The following is a 12,625-nucleotide window of genomic DNA, read 5'->3' as shown; positions in this document are numbered from 1 at the left end:
GTTTTCTCCAAGCACTCAGGTTTCTTCCCACATCCCAAAAACATACTTTAAATGGAGACTCTAAATTTCCCCTAGGTGATTGTGAGTGTGACTTTTTGTTTTGTCTTTATGTGCACTGCAATTGGCTTGCAACCAATTCAGGGTGTACCCTGCCTCCTGTCCGATGACAGCTGGGATCGGCTACAGCACTCCCACGACACTTGCAGTGATAAGCGGGTCAGAAAATGGATAGTGTTTATTGGTACGTTTGTGGCTACACGTTAGAGCAACTGGTTAGAGCGATGGGCTCACAGTTCCAAAGACCGGGGTTATAAATCTCACCTGTGTGGATTTTGCATGTTCTCCCCATGCCTGCATGGGTTTTCTCCATGGACTCCAGTTTCCTCCCACATCCCCAAAAATGCATTATTTGGGGAATCTTACTGGTACTTTATCTGCCAACTTGAAGACTGTAAGTGATAGATTGAATTGGGCTGAATCTGTCACAAGTAAGCCAGTTTTGCAACAGATTCCTCAAAATTGAAATGTGCTGCCAGCGACCACCTTTTTTCTGAGAAGTTTTTGCAGCAGCTTTCATAATTCAAACACTCTTGCGAGCAATTTAGTTCTGGATGTTCATCTTGTTTCGTGTATAAGAGAAGTGGTATATGCTCCGCGTCCATCTCCTCACAAAGCTCCTCAAAAAGGCGCTAGTTAAGGGCATGTGCTGGGCCTTTTCCCCTTCGAAAAGAAACTTTCCAAATACGTCTTTTTTAGTCATTTTGCTAGCTTGTAGGGGTAAATTTCGTGCTCAAATTTTGCTCAAGTGACTGAGATGTAACCAGCAGAATCTGGTCAATGAATACAAGGGAACTAATTACTTCTTTGGCGGTCCGGTACCAGTGGATCCATGGACTAGTACCAGTCCGCAGCCCAGTTGTTGGGGACCACCAGACTATTGCAGTCCCCCAACCCTCATGAGGATGAGCAGCTAAGAAACTGAATGAATGAATGTTACCTTTGTCATTAATTGGAGACTTTGAATTGTCCGATGGCGAGCGTGAATGGTTGGTTGTTTTTATGTGCCCTGCAATTGGGTGGCAACAAGTTCAGGGTGTGGCACTCCAGTACTCCTGCGGCCCTTGCGAGGATAAGCTGCTCAGATGATGAATGGATGGATGTTACTTCTGTCAGATTCATGATATTTCTGAAGGAATTCCGTCATTTACAGAGGTGTATCAACAATTTTATCCATGTGTACATATTGCTGTATGCTGTCAAGCATTTCCTTAAAGGTGGTGTTGTCCATTATATGGATTTTACTTCACTGTTCATCATTCATCCTAAAAAAAAAAAAAAAAAAAAAAAAAAAAAAAAAAAAAAAAAAAAATCACCCATTTCTCAAACACAAGCCATCTAAACGGACAATATTAATTCAAAGTGTTGGAGCAGGGAGACAACAGTGAAACTTCCTGTAACATTGCAGCAAATCAAAATCATGTGATATTTGGCACAGGAGTTTATCATTGTGAGAATAAATGCAGTTTATATCAAAAAATCTCTCATAAGCAAACTGAGCTTCAACATTTAAAATAGATGTGAATCTCTCAAAATGCCATTTTTCCTCTGAAAAACACAGCTTTTACAGGTCTTAACATAAAAAATAGCAGTGGATTAAAAAAAAAAAAAAAAAAAAAAAATCGAAAGTATAGCAGACAAGAACCCACTGTGTTCAATGCATCTGAGAGAATTTTGGATGTAGAGTCCTGCAAGCTCCTTGGAGTGTTGTGTTATCTGGATCGGTGGTTAGCAAGCAGGAAATCTTTGTCTTTGCAAGTCAGGAAAAGTTTGAGGCTCCTGAGGGACCCGCCAGCAGAGTAAAAGGCCCAAACACCCATTAGGAACAAGATAATGTATGTGGGAACCAGGCTGGCAACATACTCTGGGTTCTGGAAGGTCTGTGAGAGAAGAGGTATAAAAACGCTTATCAGTAATATATAGAAAGATGCCACATCATTCAATTACAACTGCGTAGGCAACCAAAAGAGTTTAATAGATGTTACCATATTTACTACATGACAGGAGTAAAGCAAGGTTTAAAAAAAAAAAAGAAAAAACACACTGCTGGCATTATGACACAGTGCAGTATACAAACTATCGTCAAAATAATACCGCTGAATTGATCTGACTGACAAGACAATGCAAAAACTGAAAACAAATCAATAATTGTAACAAAAAAATGACTATTTTTACCTCTTCAATAAATTACTATATTCTCGCTAGGACAGTATTTAATGGTTTGTTGAGTTTTAGTTAAAATTTGCTAGTGGTGCACCGAAAAATAAATAAATAAATAAATAAATAACTTGGCAGCCCAAAGTCAAAAGCTGAAACACTGAACTAGCTTAGCAATAAAATGACCGTAATTTCTCAAAAATAATGTGCAAATTTTTCCAAAAATATTTTCAAAAAGTTAAGAGTGGATTATATTTAGGTATGGATTAAAAATAAAAAAACAATCACTTTGTAGTCGTATACAGGTACATAGTGGTAAAAAATGTATACATATACTGTACATTTCGATATGATTCGATCTCTTATGTTACACATTTATATATATTATGGTAATGAGCGCTCCAACATGAACTCTATGATCTACTCACCAATCTTACATTTTATGATTGTTAGCGTAGCATGCTTGTTGCTACTGCACCAAAGATCAGAAACGACTGCCCATCAGTTTGTTTTAACTTAAACTAAGACAAAAAATGTCAACTACAACGGCTAGTTGTGCAACTGCTTTTAAAAGAAATGTCACTCGTGCCGATGATGCCGCCAACCCGGAAATCGTGCTGCAGTACGAAACAATGACAGCTTGCCTCAATGGCTTCAGGTGACTATCAAAACAACGTGAGCTCAAACTACGTAATGCGAGCGTCATGGGGACACAGGAGCCCGCACACAATTGAAATGCTCGCTTTTTTAAAAATGTGCTCATTACTATAGTTTCTGCAAAGTTTGAATTTGAGCTCACGTTGTTTTGATAGCCACCTGACGCCATAATGAAAGATGCTACAGATTGGAGCCCAACAGAGGGGGAGAGGTTGCGCTGCGCAACCCAAACTCTTGGGATGGAAAAAAAAAAAGGTTTCAAGTCTTCAATGGTGAGTTCCACAGCAATGCACCAAAGGTAGCTGCTATGGATCATCTTCACAATGTAGACGAGTCAGATGCTTTTTTTGAAGGCTTGGCCAAAAATGTGTAATGTAGTGGATAAACTACTCTATGCACCAATGTTTTATGCACAAATATTTAATGCGGTGTTTAATAAATAATGTTAAATAGATTAGATTTTCAAGACTGTAATATGTGTTAATAGTATTAAAATGTTGTGCCATCAATGAGCAATTATTTCAATTGGTTGAGGGATTCTGTTCTGACAATTACAGGGACGAGGACAAGCGTGTCCTGTGGTCTGTCCTGAGATTATATTACCGCTACATCAGCACATGCACAATGATTATTATTAATGATTGTTGTATGGACAGTTTTTTGAAAAACAATACAAGTACAAACTTAAAATATAAATACAGAGCATTCCTAATATTCTGAGCATATGGGTAGTGGCAAATTGGTGGTAAGGATTGTACATAAGTAGAAGGGTTTTCAGAGATTTCTTTAGGTCATCTTTGGGGGTGGCCATTATACTTCAGGACGTATTATACTCGAGAAAATACGGTAATCAAATGTTATTCTTTAAGCCCTTTTCATACAAGAAGATTCAACACAGAGCACTTTACATGGACTAATATATAAAAATTAATTCAACCCAACAATTATAAATTTTAAAACAAAGCTAATTATGATGTAAATTCCATTTCATGGCTACGACAGTAAATCTGCCAAACTGAAGAAATTAATTTTCAGAACAATTTTTCCCAACTCCCATATTTTTAAATGAAGTCAGGAACAATACCTCGAGTTCTTAGAGTATATTATTTATTTTCATTTCATTTATTTGGATCCCTACCAACTTTGTCTAATGCTATCTCAAATTCTCCTTGGAGTCAGCATCCACCATTGCCATCTTGACAATGTCATACACCATAACAAAAAACAAACAAAAACACAACAATTACAACACATTTTAATACATTTATTGTATCAAACTTATGTCAGACACATTTGGAGCCAAGTGTCTTCTTTGCATGTTTTTTTTGTATTTATTGTGGTCCACATTGGTGGTGAAATGGTGCTAATTTGCTCATTGTGGGACTGATAAAGTTATCCAATAAAGACATTTTTAAATAATGGCTTCATTTTCTCAAGTGACATAGCAGAGGTGGCTAATTTGTCTCTGGTCTTTGTACAGCATAGTAATGTATATAACGGAATTTTTCTGTACAAACATGCACTAATTTGCCTACAATTTTACTCTTCACAGTTGGCTAATCTCTGCTATTACCCTGTTTCAGACAGACGCGCGTGACAAGTGTACTGTACTAATCAATTTTGGTGTTTTGTGACATTATGTGATAGCTTAGCGATTACCATGGTGTTCCCATCTATGTTGTCTTAACCTTAGTTGAATTATTATAGTAAAAAAGATGTTTAACTTTGCTAATGTTTGTTACCAGTAGTTTATTTAATGCATGTTACCATTTATGTTTATTTCACATAGCCCGAGCTGAATAAGTACTGAACACATCATTTTCTCACTAAATATACAGTATTTCCAAAAGGTATTATTAAATGACATGAAAATTTCACCAGATGTAGTAATCCCTTCATACAAAGTACAATAAATAAGTTCATAAGTTGTGTCATGAATGCTCTCGCTCCTGTTAAACCTAAGACCATCTATCAAACCATTGTCTCCAGTTATCTCCGCGATACTCGCTCTTTTCAATATCAAGTCACTGAGGCATAGATCAATATTGATGAAGGATTTTATAACAACCTATAATCTGGACTTTTTGTAACGAAATGAGATGTAGTGATCAGAAAGCAAATGCAATAGCATTTTAAATGTAGCAATACCGGCAAATTTTAACTTTATGAACAAGTGTCGAATCAGAAAAAAAGGGCACTGGTATTTCAGTGGAAAAAAATATATACCAGGTGATTTGAGCTCTTTTGAATATCTTTGTTTTTTTAAACATTACACAAAGGTTATTGGTTTAAAAATGTAAGACTTCCAAGATAAAGTGCAGCGCTATGGGGATGGCACAAGCTAGTGCTATCTGTAGGCCAGTCCAAAGCCTGGGTGGAAGGGCATCTGTCTTAAAAATTGGCCAAACAAATATGAGTGCTCATATAAATAATCCCAGGCCGGATCGGTTGTGGCCTGGGTTAAGAAAGTCCACCTGTGGCACCGTTAGCCTGCAGAGCATCCGTGGACATTCAGCTAGTGTGGGTTGAAGACAAAGAAGACGGGGGAAACTGATTGAAGAAGAGTAGGAATTCACAGAGCCTACAACTGAGTGTTGTTGTTGTAGCCAAATACGACAGTCATTATTCCATAACAAGGTCCAGAAAATGAGCCACATTGGCCGGGGCGCTCCACAGGTGTTCCACAGTCTGTGAGATCGTTTTTTGAGCACAGTTGAAGAGATGATGTGTATCGTAGGGGGCAACGTAACATAATGGGCATTTATCGAGCCTATGCTACTAGTTATTGAGCTTGTGACACCACCCCGAACGGAGTTGCGATAGCGTCGATCTCACGGGCCGTGGGAGTTGTCTTTCAGATTCGGCTACTGGAGGTGGGTAGCTGCCCAACACGATGTTGGGTTTGTAGCCGACGATCCCGTCAGCTACGGCGGTTCAATGTATCACCGAGAGGCCGTGCCTGCAGTCCTCTGCATGGACGGAGAGCCGTTGAATGAACTGCTCAATTGATGGCTCGATATCTCAGACAGTTTTGCGCAACAGTCTGGGGCACGCTTGTTGCCTTGTCATCTCGTGATTAGGATGTCCAGCGAGGTAGCACTGAAGCGCGTACATTTGAGTGTAGGGACTTTGAATATTGGGACTATGACAGGAAAAGCTCAGGAGTGGATTGACATGATGATTAGGGGAAATGTTGATATGTTGTGCATCCAAGAAAGCAGGTGGAAACAAAGTGAGGCTAGATATTTAGATGCAGGGTTTAGATTATTTTACCATGGAGTAGATGGGAAGAGAAATGGAGTAGGGGTTATTTTAAAGGGTATGTAAAGTTTTCAATGCACCTTTTGCTTATATTATACATTTTTTATGCTGAATTCAAATCTGAAATTCGTTATGAAGGAAACATTTATTTTTTGATAATTGGCAAAAAAATGATCACATATTGCTGGATTCGCAGGAAAAACAGAGCGAAAAACACGAGAAGGGACATGACATCAGAATTTAAACATGTTGGCGAATGGACTATTGTAAGAATGCCAATAAATTTTCCGATAATTCAAGCAGTGAACATGATTATTTTTTTTTCTAATTCAGAATTCAAATCTGAAATCCGTTATGAAGGAAACTATTTTATTTTTCGATTATCGGCAACAAATGATTGCACATTGCTTGATCCACCGGAAAATTACAACAGCACACCAGAATTAGACGACTAGACGCGATACGTCACTAAAGATGACAACATGGTGACCGTTGGAATAGACTGAGGATGACGATCAATTTTAGATTATTTCCAGCGTTGAACACTATTCTGAAGGGTTCCACGAAGACTGTGAAGAATACGAACTTAATAAAGGCATCAAAGGTTATTAATTTGAGCCAGTTAGACAGAACACATGTTCAAATAATGATGAAATAACTGGTGATTAAGGTGCCGAGCAGGGAGGACATGCCTCGAGTTGGAAACATTTGTCAAGTTGTTGTTTTGTTTATTTAGTCATAAACAGAGAAATAGTAATGGCTTCAATATCCTGAATGTATATATGAAGTTTTCGGTCTTGTTTTAAAATTGTGCAAACACCGTGTATTTAGTAAATACTAGGTACGCGACAACTATATTGAGTGTATAAGGCTTGTTTATTATTCCATCAAAACACAGAAGCTAATTAATGTAGTCCACAGTCTAAATTGGTATATTATCACAAATTAAGATTTTAATGAACTAAATATGAGAGCAATAGCTGGTCATAACTTGCTTCACCATAAATATTATTTCACGTGGTAAACTAATGTCATAAACAGACAATACCTAGACCCGTCCAAACCCCATTTTAGTCACAATTTTCCCCAAGATGTCATGAGCAAAAACGCAAAACTTTTCTGAAAGCTGTAAACCGGTATCTTGTGGTTTTTTTTTGGGCACCAAATCCTTAAAATAGAAATGTAAAGGGGGTGGAGGGTTCTGTTGACTGGACTGATATGGGTCTTTGAGCTGTAGAAGTTTTTAAATGTGAATGTGTGATTTTGATTTATTATTTTTTTTTATTATATGCACAGGTGTGCTTGTAAATGCTGCATTACCATTCAAATAAAAGGAGAGTTTTTGTTGACATGAGAGTCAACATATTCATCAGAAAATGGCAGATTAACCAGACCATCTGGTGCAGTCCATGATGGTGCCCCCAGGATTTATTACCAGCTGTCTGAACCCATGGGTACTGGAGGTTGCCTATTTGCAATTCAGGCAACAGTATCGGCAGTGACTGGATTTTCCACAACATGAGTAAGAGCTATTTTATTATTAATATTAATGAGTACTGGAGGTTGCCTATTTGCAATTCAGGCAACAGTATCGGCAGTGAGTGGATTTGCCACAACATTAGTAAAAGCTATTTTATTGGTAATATTAATATTTCTCCTAATCAGCCAAGCTTTTTGCCATTTACATTCATCCATCTTCCAAGGGTTGCGGGAGTGCTGGAGTCTATCCCAGCCAGGTTCCCAGCCAATCGGAGGCCACACTGAGACAGAACAGTCGCAATCACAATCACACCTAGGGGCAATTTAGAGTCTCCAACTAATACATGCTTTTGGGATGTGGGAGGGAAACGGGAGATCCCGGAGAAAACGTACACAGGCACGGGGAGAACGTGCAGACTCCACATAGGTGGGACGGGATTGATCCCTGGTTCTCATAAATGTGAGGCCAATGCTTTACAGCTGTGCCTCCATGCAGCCCCATTTTCATTCAGATTTTTCAAAATAAATAAATATTTATACTCTAATTGTTCCTTCTAAATAAAAGCAGCAATGCTTGTTCAAACAAAGTCCCATTCTGGAAAATTGTCAAATATTTTCTTTTTTTTTCCAGGGTACTGCGACATACTGCTTATAGACAGCTTGAGAAATGGTGTTGGAAAATTTTTGGCAGAAATAACTGCGTGCCACTTCCATCCAGGTGTGTGTCAAAGATTTGTGACACTTTTCCTAATCCAGAGGGCCAAGAGTACATAGGATTTAAATGGTCTACATCCTGATCATTTTTGATTAATCTTCGTGGAAATGTTGTCTATGTTTGTATATGAAGTAAACATACACTACAGAACTAGAATCATAGCATTTTTCTTGAACTGTATGTTTATATTTTGTATAAATACAGAATGCTACATAACATTTTCACAAAATTATTATTTGGTCTTTCAAAAAGAGTACTTTGAGAACACCTGAGGATGAAATTATGACAGTATACTATCTGCTGTCGACAAATCTTGTTGTGCTGAAGCTTGGGCTTTGTCGGGATGAACGAAACCTGTCGCCAAGTGCTCTTGGTTGTTCATCTCTGACCTCTGAGATGAAATTTCTAAGAGCATGAGGGCTCTCAGAGTAGGAGGTCAATAGTTTGTGCATGAGCCAATCGGCATCATATATTGTGGGCTCTGTTTTCACTGCTCGTACTGTGTGGTACTTTGGAAAGCTGACTTCGGAGACCATCTCTAATGGCCTGCATTCTACTGGCATTTTCATTGTGGTAAAGAGCTGCCTGATATTTTCTGATTATTTGGGAGAACCAACCAAAGTGTGTTTTGACCTGCTGGTTCAATGTCAACCAGAAGATGCTTCCTGCAACATCTGTAATTAATATAGAAATAGAAGGTTCAATGTTTATAAAAAAGAAAAAAATATATGGATAAAGAACAGGTTTATTTCATTCTATTTTATGGTGCACAAATGATTGTGATAAGTTGCAAACAGGTCTCCTATTCTGTGAGTGACTAGTATGTAATACTATTTGTTTTAATGCTATGTTGTATTTTATCAAAATAAAAAACCCTGCACAAATAAATAAAAGATCTGTTTCCATTTATCAATTTTCTTAGCCGCTTATCTTCACAAGGGTCGCGGGAGTGCTGGAGCCTATCCCAGCCGTCAGCGGGCAAGAGGCAGGGTACACCATGAACTGGAAAGGAGATGAATGAATATAAGCCAAAGTAAAACAGAAAATATGTGAATGAGAGGGATGGAGGGGGAAGAGTGAGGCTCCAGGGAGAAGAGATAGCGAGGGAAAATGTGACTTCAAATACTTGGGGTCAACAATCCAGAGTAATAGTGAGTGTGGAAAGGAAGTTGAGAAACAAGTCCAAACAGGTGGCCGAAGGTATCTGGTGTGTTATGTGACAAGTCTCCCCGCTAGGATGAAGGGCAAAGTTAATTAAATAATGGTACGGACATCCTTGGTGTCCGGATTAGAGAAGGTGGCACTGAAGAGAGAACAGGAAGCAGAGCTGGAGGTGGCAGAAATGTTGAGGTTCTCTCTACGAGTGAGCAGGTTGGATAAAATTCGGAATGAGCTCCTTAGAAGGACAGCCAAAGTTGGATGTTTTGGAGAGAACGAAGATTGATGGATGTTATGTGTGCAGTTGGTGTTCTACAGGAAAATACAGGAGACAACCCTAAAGGAAAAGAAGAAGACCCTTCCAATACACAATAGAAAATTTAAGGATTATTTTCAGAACTGCTGTCAGGTCCTCAGTCACTTACATTTGAAAAATGTACGGGTGTGATCAGTTATGCCCATAGATAGAAAGATGCGGTTGTGATGAGGGATGGAATCTCAGGACTCAAAAATAACTTACTGGCTTTGCATAAAATGACATTTGGGAGTTATCAGAACAAATCAATTCATAATTTGTATATCATTTATGATAAACACTTATTATGAATTCCAAAAATTAAAAAAATAAGTTATAGATGATACTGGTACTCCAAAGATACGATCACTTGGAGGATTTTTCACATTAACAAATTAACATAACTGCAAATTAAAATTAAAAAATAACTACCAGAATATTAATAAATTGGGGAAAACAACAATTTCAAGGTAACGCGGTACCACAGCAGAAAATAACTGTTCGCATTTAGATATATGGGGAGAATAGTCTAACGTTAGAATTCACAGTAGATCAAGTCAAAGTAAATCACAATCTCATACTTATTATAGATACAGAAACATTACCTGTGTTATATCCCAGAAATGTTTTCAGTGTAACTTAATTTCCTTTGACATGGCTCATGATGTTGATGACTTTCGACGTAAATGCGCTCGGAATAGGTGAAGAAGCGCTGAACATGTGCTTCAGCATAACCTCCAAACAAGCTCAGTATGGTCAACTTGCATTTCCTGTTACTGGGTGAATACTGATTGTTTAAGATCAGGCTCGTCTTCTTTATAAAATAAACACGTAAATTAATGACTACACAAAATAAGCGATGTCCTTCAATATCTATGTATGTCTACTCCTAACAAATTTTACGCACGTGATTTTTCATGCTCGACTGTGTAGATTTGCGAGTGTGATGGCGCATGGGCCCATACGCGGCAATGAAATCAAAGTGACTTGTTCCTCGTACTAACCAACTTTTTTGTCATAACGGAAGACTAACATTTGTGTTGACAATAATGTGGAAAAAAATCTCAAGACCTCTGTTACACTAACATTTGACCTCTTTCAACATGTTAATAGTCCAACCCACACTCAAGGTTACATCTTAGACCTGGTGATCTCTAAGAATCTTGAAATGATAATTGACATTAAGGATATGGCTATTTCTGACAATTTTTCTGTATTCTTCAAATTACAGACTCTTCCAAAATCAAGTGTCTGAAAATAGAATATAAGAAGAAAAAAAATGTCAAATTCCAAATTGACTATGACCTTTACAGACAAAGTCTTTGTAATTTTAACCAAGCATTAGGGCTAGACAGCAACACTTATCGTAATCGTCACTAAGAACTTTAACAGCTGGAGTTGACAAGCTCACAACCTCCAAGAATCAGATAACTCCAGAACTCGTAACAGCTGATAAATTAAATTAGCTTGCATATTTTAGAGAAAAAATACACTGCATCAGGTCAAAGATCAGCTCAAATAAGCAAAATGATAACATGACACTACATTTGAAGCCACCTAGGGAAAACTCTATCATGACAGAATTTGATACAGTTGACCAAAAAAAAAAAAAAAAAAAAAAAAAAAAAAAAAAAAAAACTGTAGAGAAAATGGTTCAGCAGCAGAAACCAAATCGTAAACCAAATAGCTAGCTAGCAGTGATTTCACAATACAGTCCCTTGTGAAAGTATTCGCCCCTCTTGAACTTTTCAACCTTTCACCACATTTCAGGCTTCAAACAAAGATTTTTTCATTTTGCATTCATTTTTTAGACTTGATTACATACAGGTAGATTCTATTTATCATCATCAGTCAATATTGGATCATTCAGAGATCCTCACTGAACTTCTGGAGTGAGTTTGCTGCACTGAAAGTAAAGGGGCCGAATAATATTACACGCCCCTTTTTACAGTTTTTATTTGTTAAAAAAAAAGTATAAAATATCCAATGAATTTCGCTCCACTTCATGATTGTGTCCCACTTGTTGTTGATTCTTGACAAAAAAATTAAAATTTTATATCTTTACGTTTGAAGCCTGAAATTTGGCGAAAGGTTGAAAAGTTCAAGGGGGGCGAATACTTTCACAAGTCACTGTATTGTGAAATTTGTGCAAGCTGATTTGTTGCGAATAAGAAATTGCTCACTTCAGTATGACGGGTTTCCTAAAGTGCTTAAAGAAGCGGTTTTTAAGAATCTTAAAAAAGAGCACTGGGCGCTTCTAATGTTAGCAAGCTCGAGACCAGGGGTGTCCGAAACTTTTTCCCATGAGGGTCAGATTTGATAAGGTTCCAATAAGCGCGGGCTTCTTCTTCTTCTTCATCTTTTGACTCCATAACATATAGATTTGCAAACGGCAGACTTGGCAGTGACGTATTTTTCATTTTAAATTTTTTAACCAAAATCACACGCTTTCAAGACCAGATAAAATGAGAAAAAGTCTGTAAAAAACACTTGTGGGAACCAAACCCAAGATAATTTATTTGTATAATGCATTTTATCTATAAGGTAGCTCAATGTGCATTACATGATTATAAGCATTCAAATACATAATGTTTGAAAAAAGTACAATTAAAACAGCTTTTAGTACAAAATATCACTGAAAAGTTGAAGTACTCAAACGCACAAGAAAAAAAAAGGTTTTTAATATGGATTTGAAAACCCTCACACTTTGCTGATGTAGAAAAGATGAAACATAAGTACAGTACATATGAGTCACGATTAAATGCTCACTGTAAACTTTTAAATTCAAAGCTGTGGCCAGTGCATAATCAAAACTGTTTTGACCATGATAAAATATTTTATACAGT

At 37.5% G+C, this 12,625-nt stretch overlaps 1 protein-coding gene across 3 annotated transcripts in view; it reads right to left on the bottom strand.

Annotated features, from left to right (window-relative positions):
- aph1b (APH1B gamma secretase subunit) overlaps positions 1-12,625 on the bottom strand; it is a 109,272-nt gene that overhangs the window by 44,507 nt on the left and 52,140 nt on the right. The window contains exons 6-7 of one of the 3 annotated variants that reach the window (XR_009794048.1): positions 1,707-1,937; positions 1,165-1,322 (exon numbers count right to left, since the gene is read on the bottom strand). Coding sequence is in view for 1 of the 3 variants with exons in the window: in XM_061813401.1 (XP_061669385.1) it covers positions 1,770-1,937 (168 nt within the window). In the remaining 2 variants the exon portion in view is untranslated. Of the gene's footprint in view, positions 1-1,164; positions 1,323-1,454; positions 1,938-12,625 lie in introns of those variants that run through there. The other 2 variants (XR_009794049.1, XM_061813401.1) reach the window with 2 other exon arrangements.

The sequence above is a fragment of the Syngnathoides biaculeatus genome, chromosome 3, assembly GCF_019802595.1.
Source record: "Syngnathoides biaculeatus isolate LvHL_M chromosome 3, ASM1980259v1, whole genome shotgun sequence".
NCBI lineage: Eukaryota > Metazoa > Chordata > Actinopteri > Syngnathiformes > Syngnathidae > Syngnathoides > Syngnathoides biaculeatus.
This window is presented reverse-complemented; position numbering and strand designations above follow the sequence as displayed.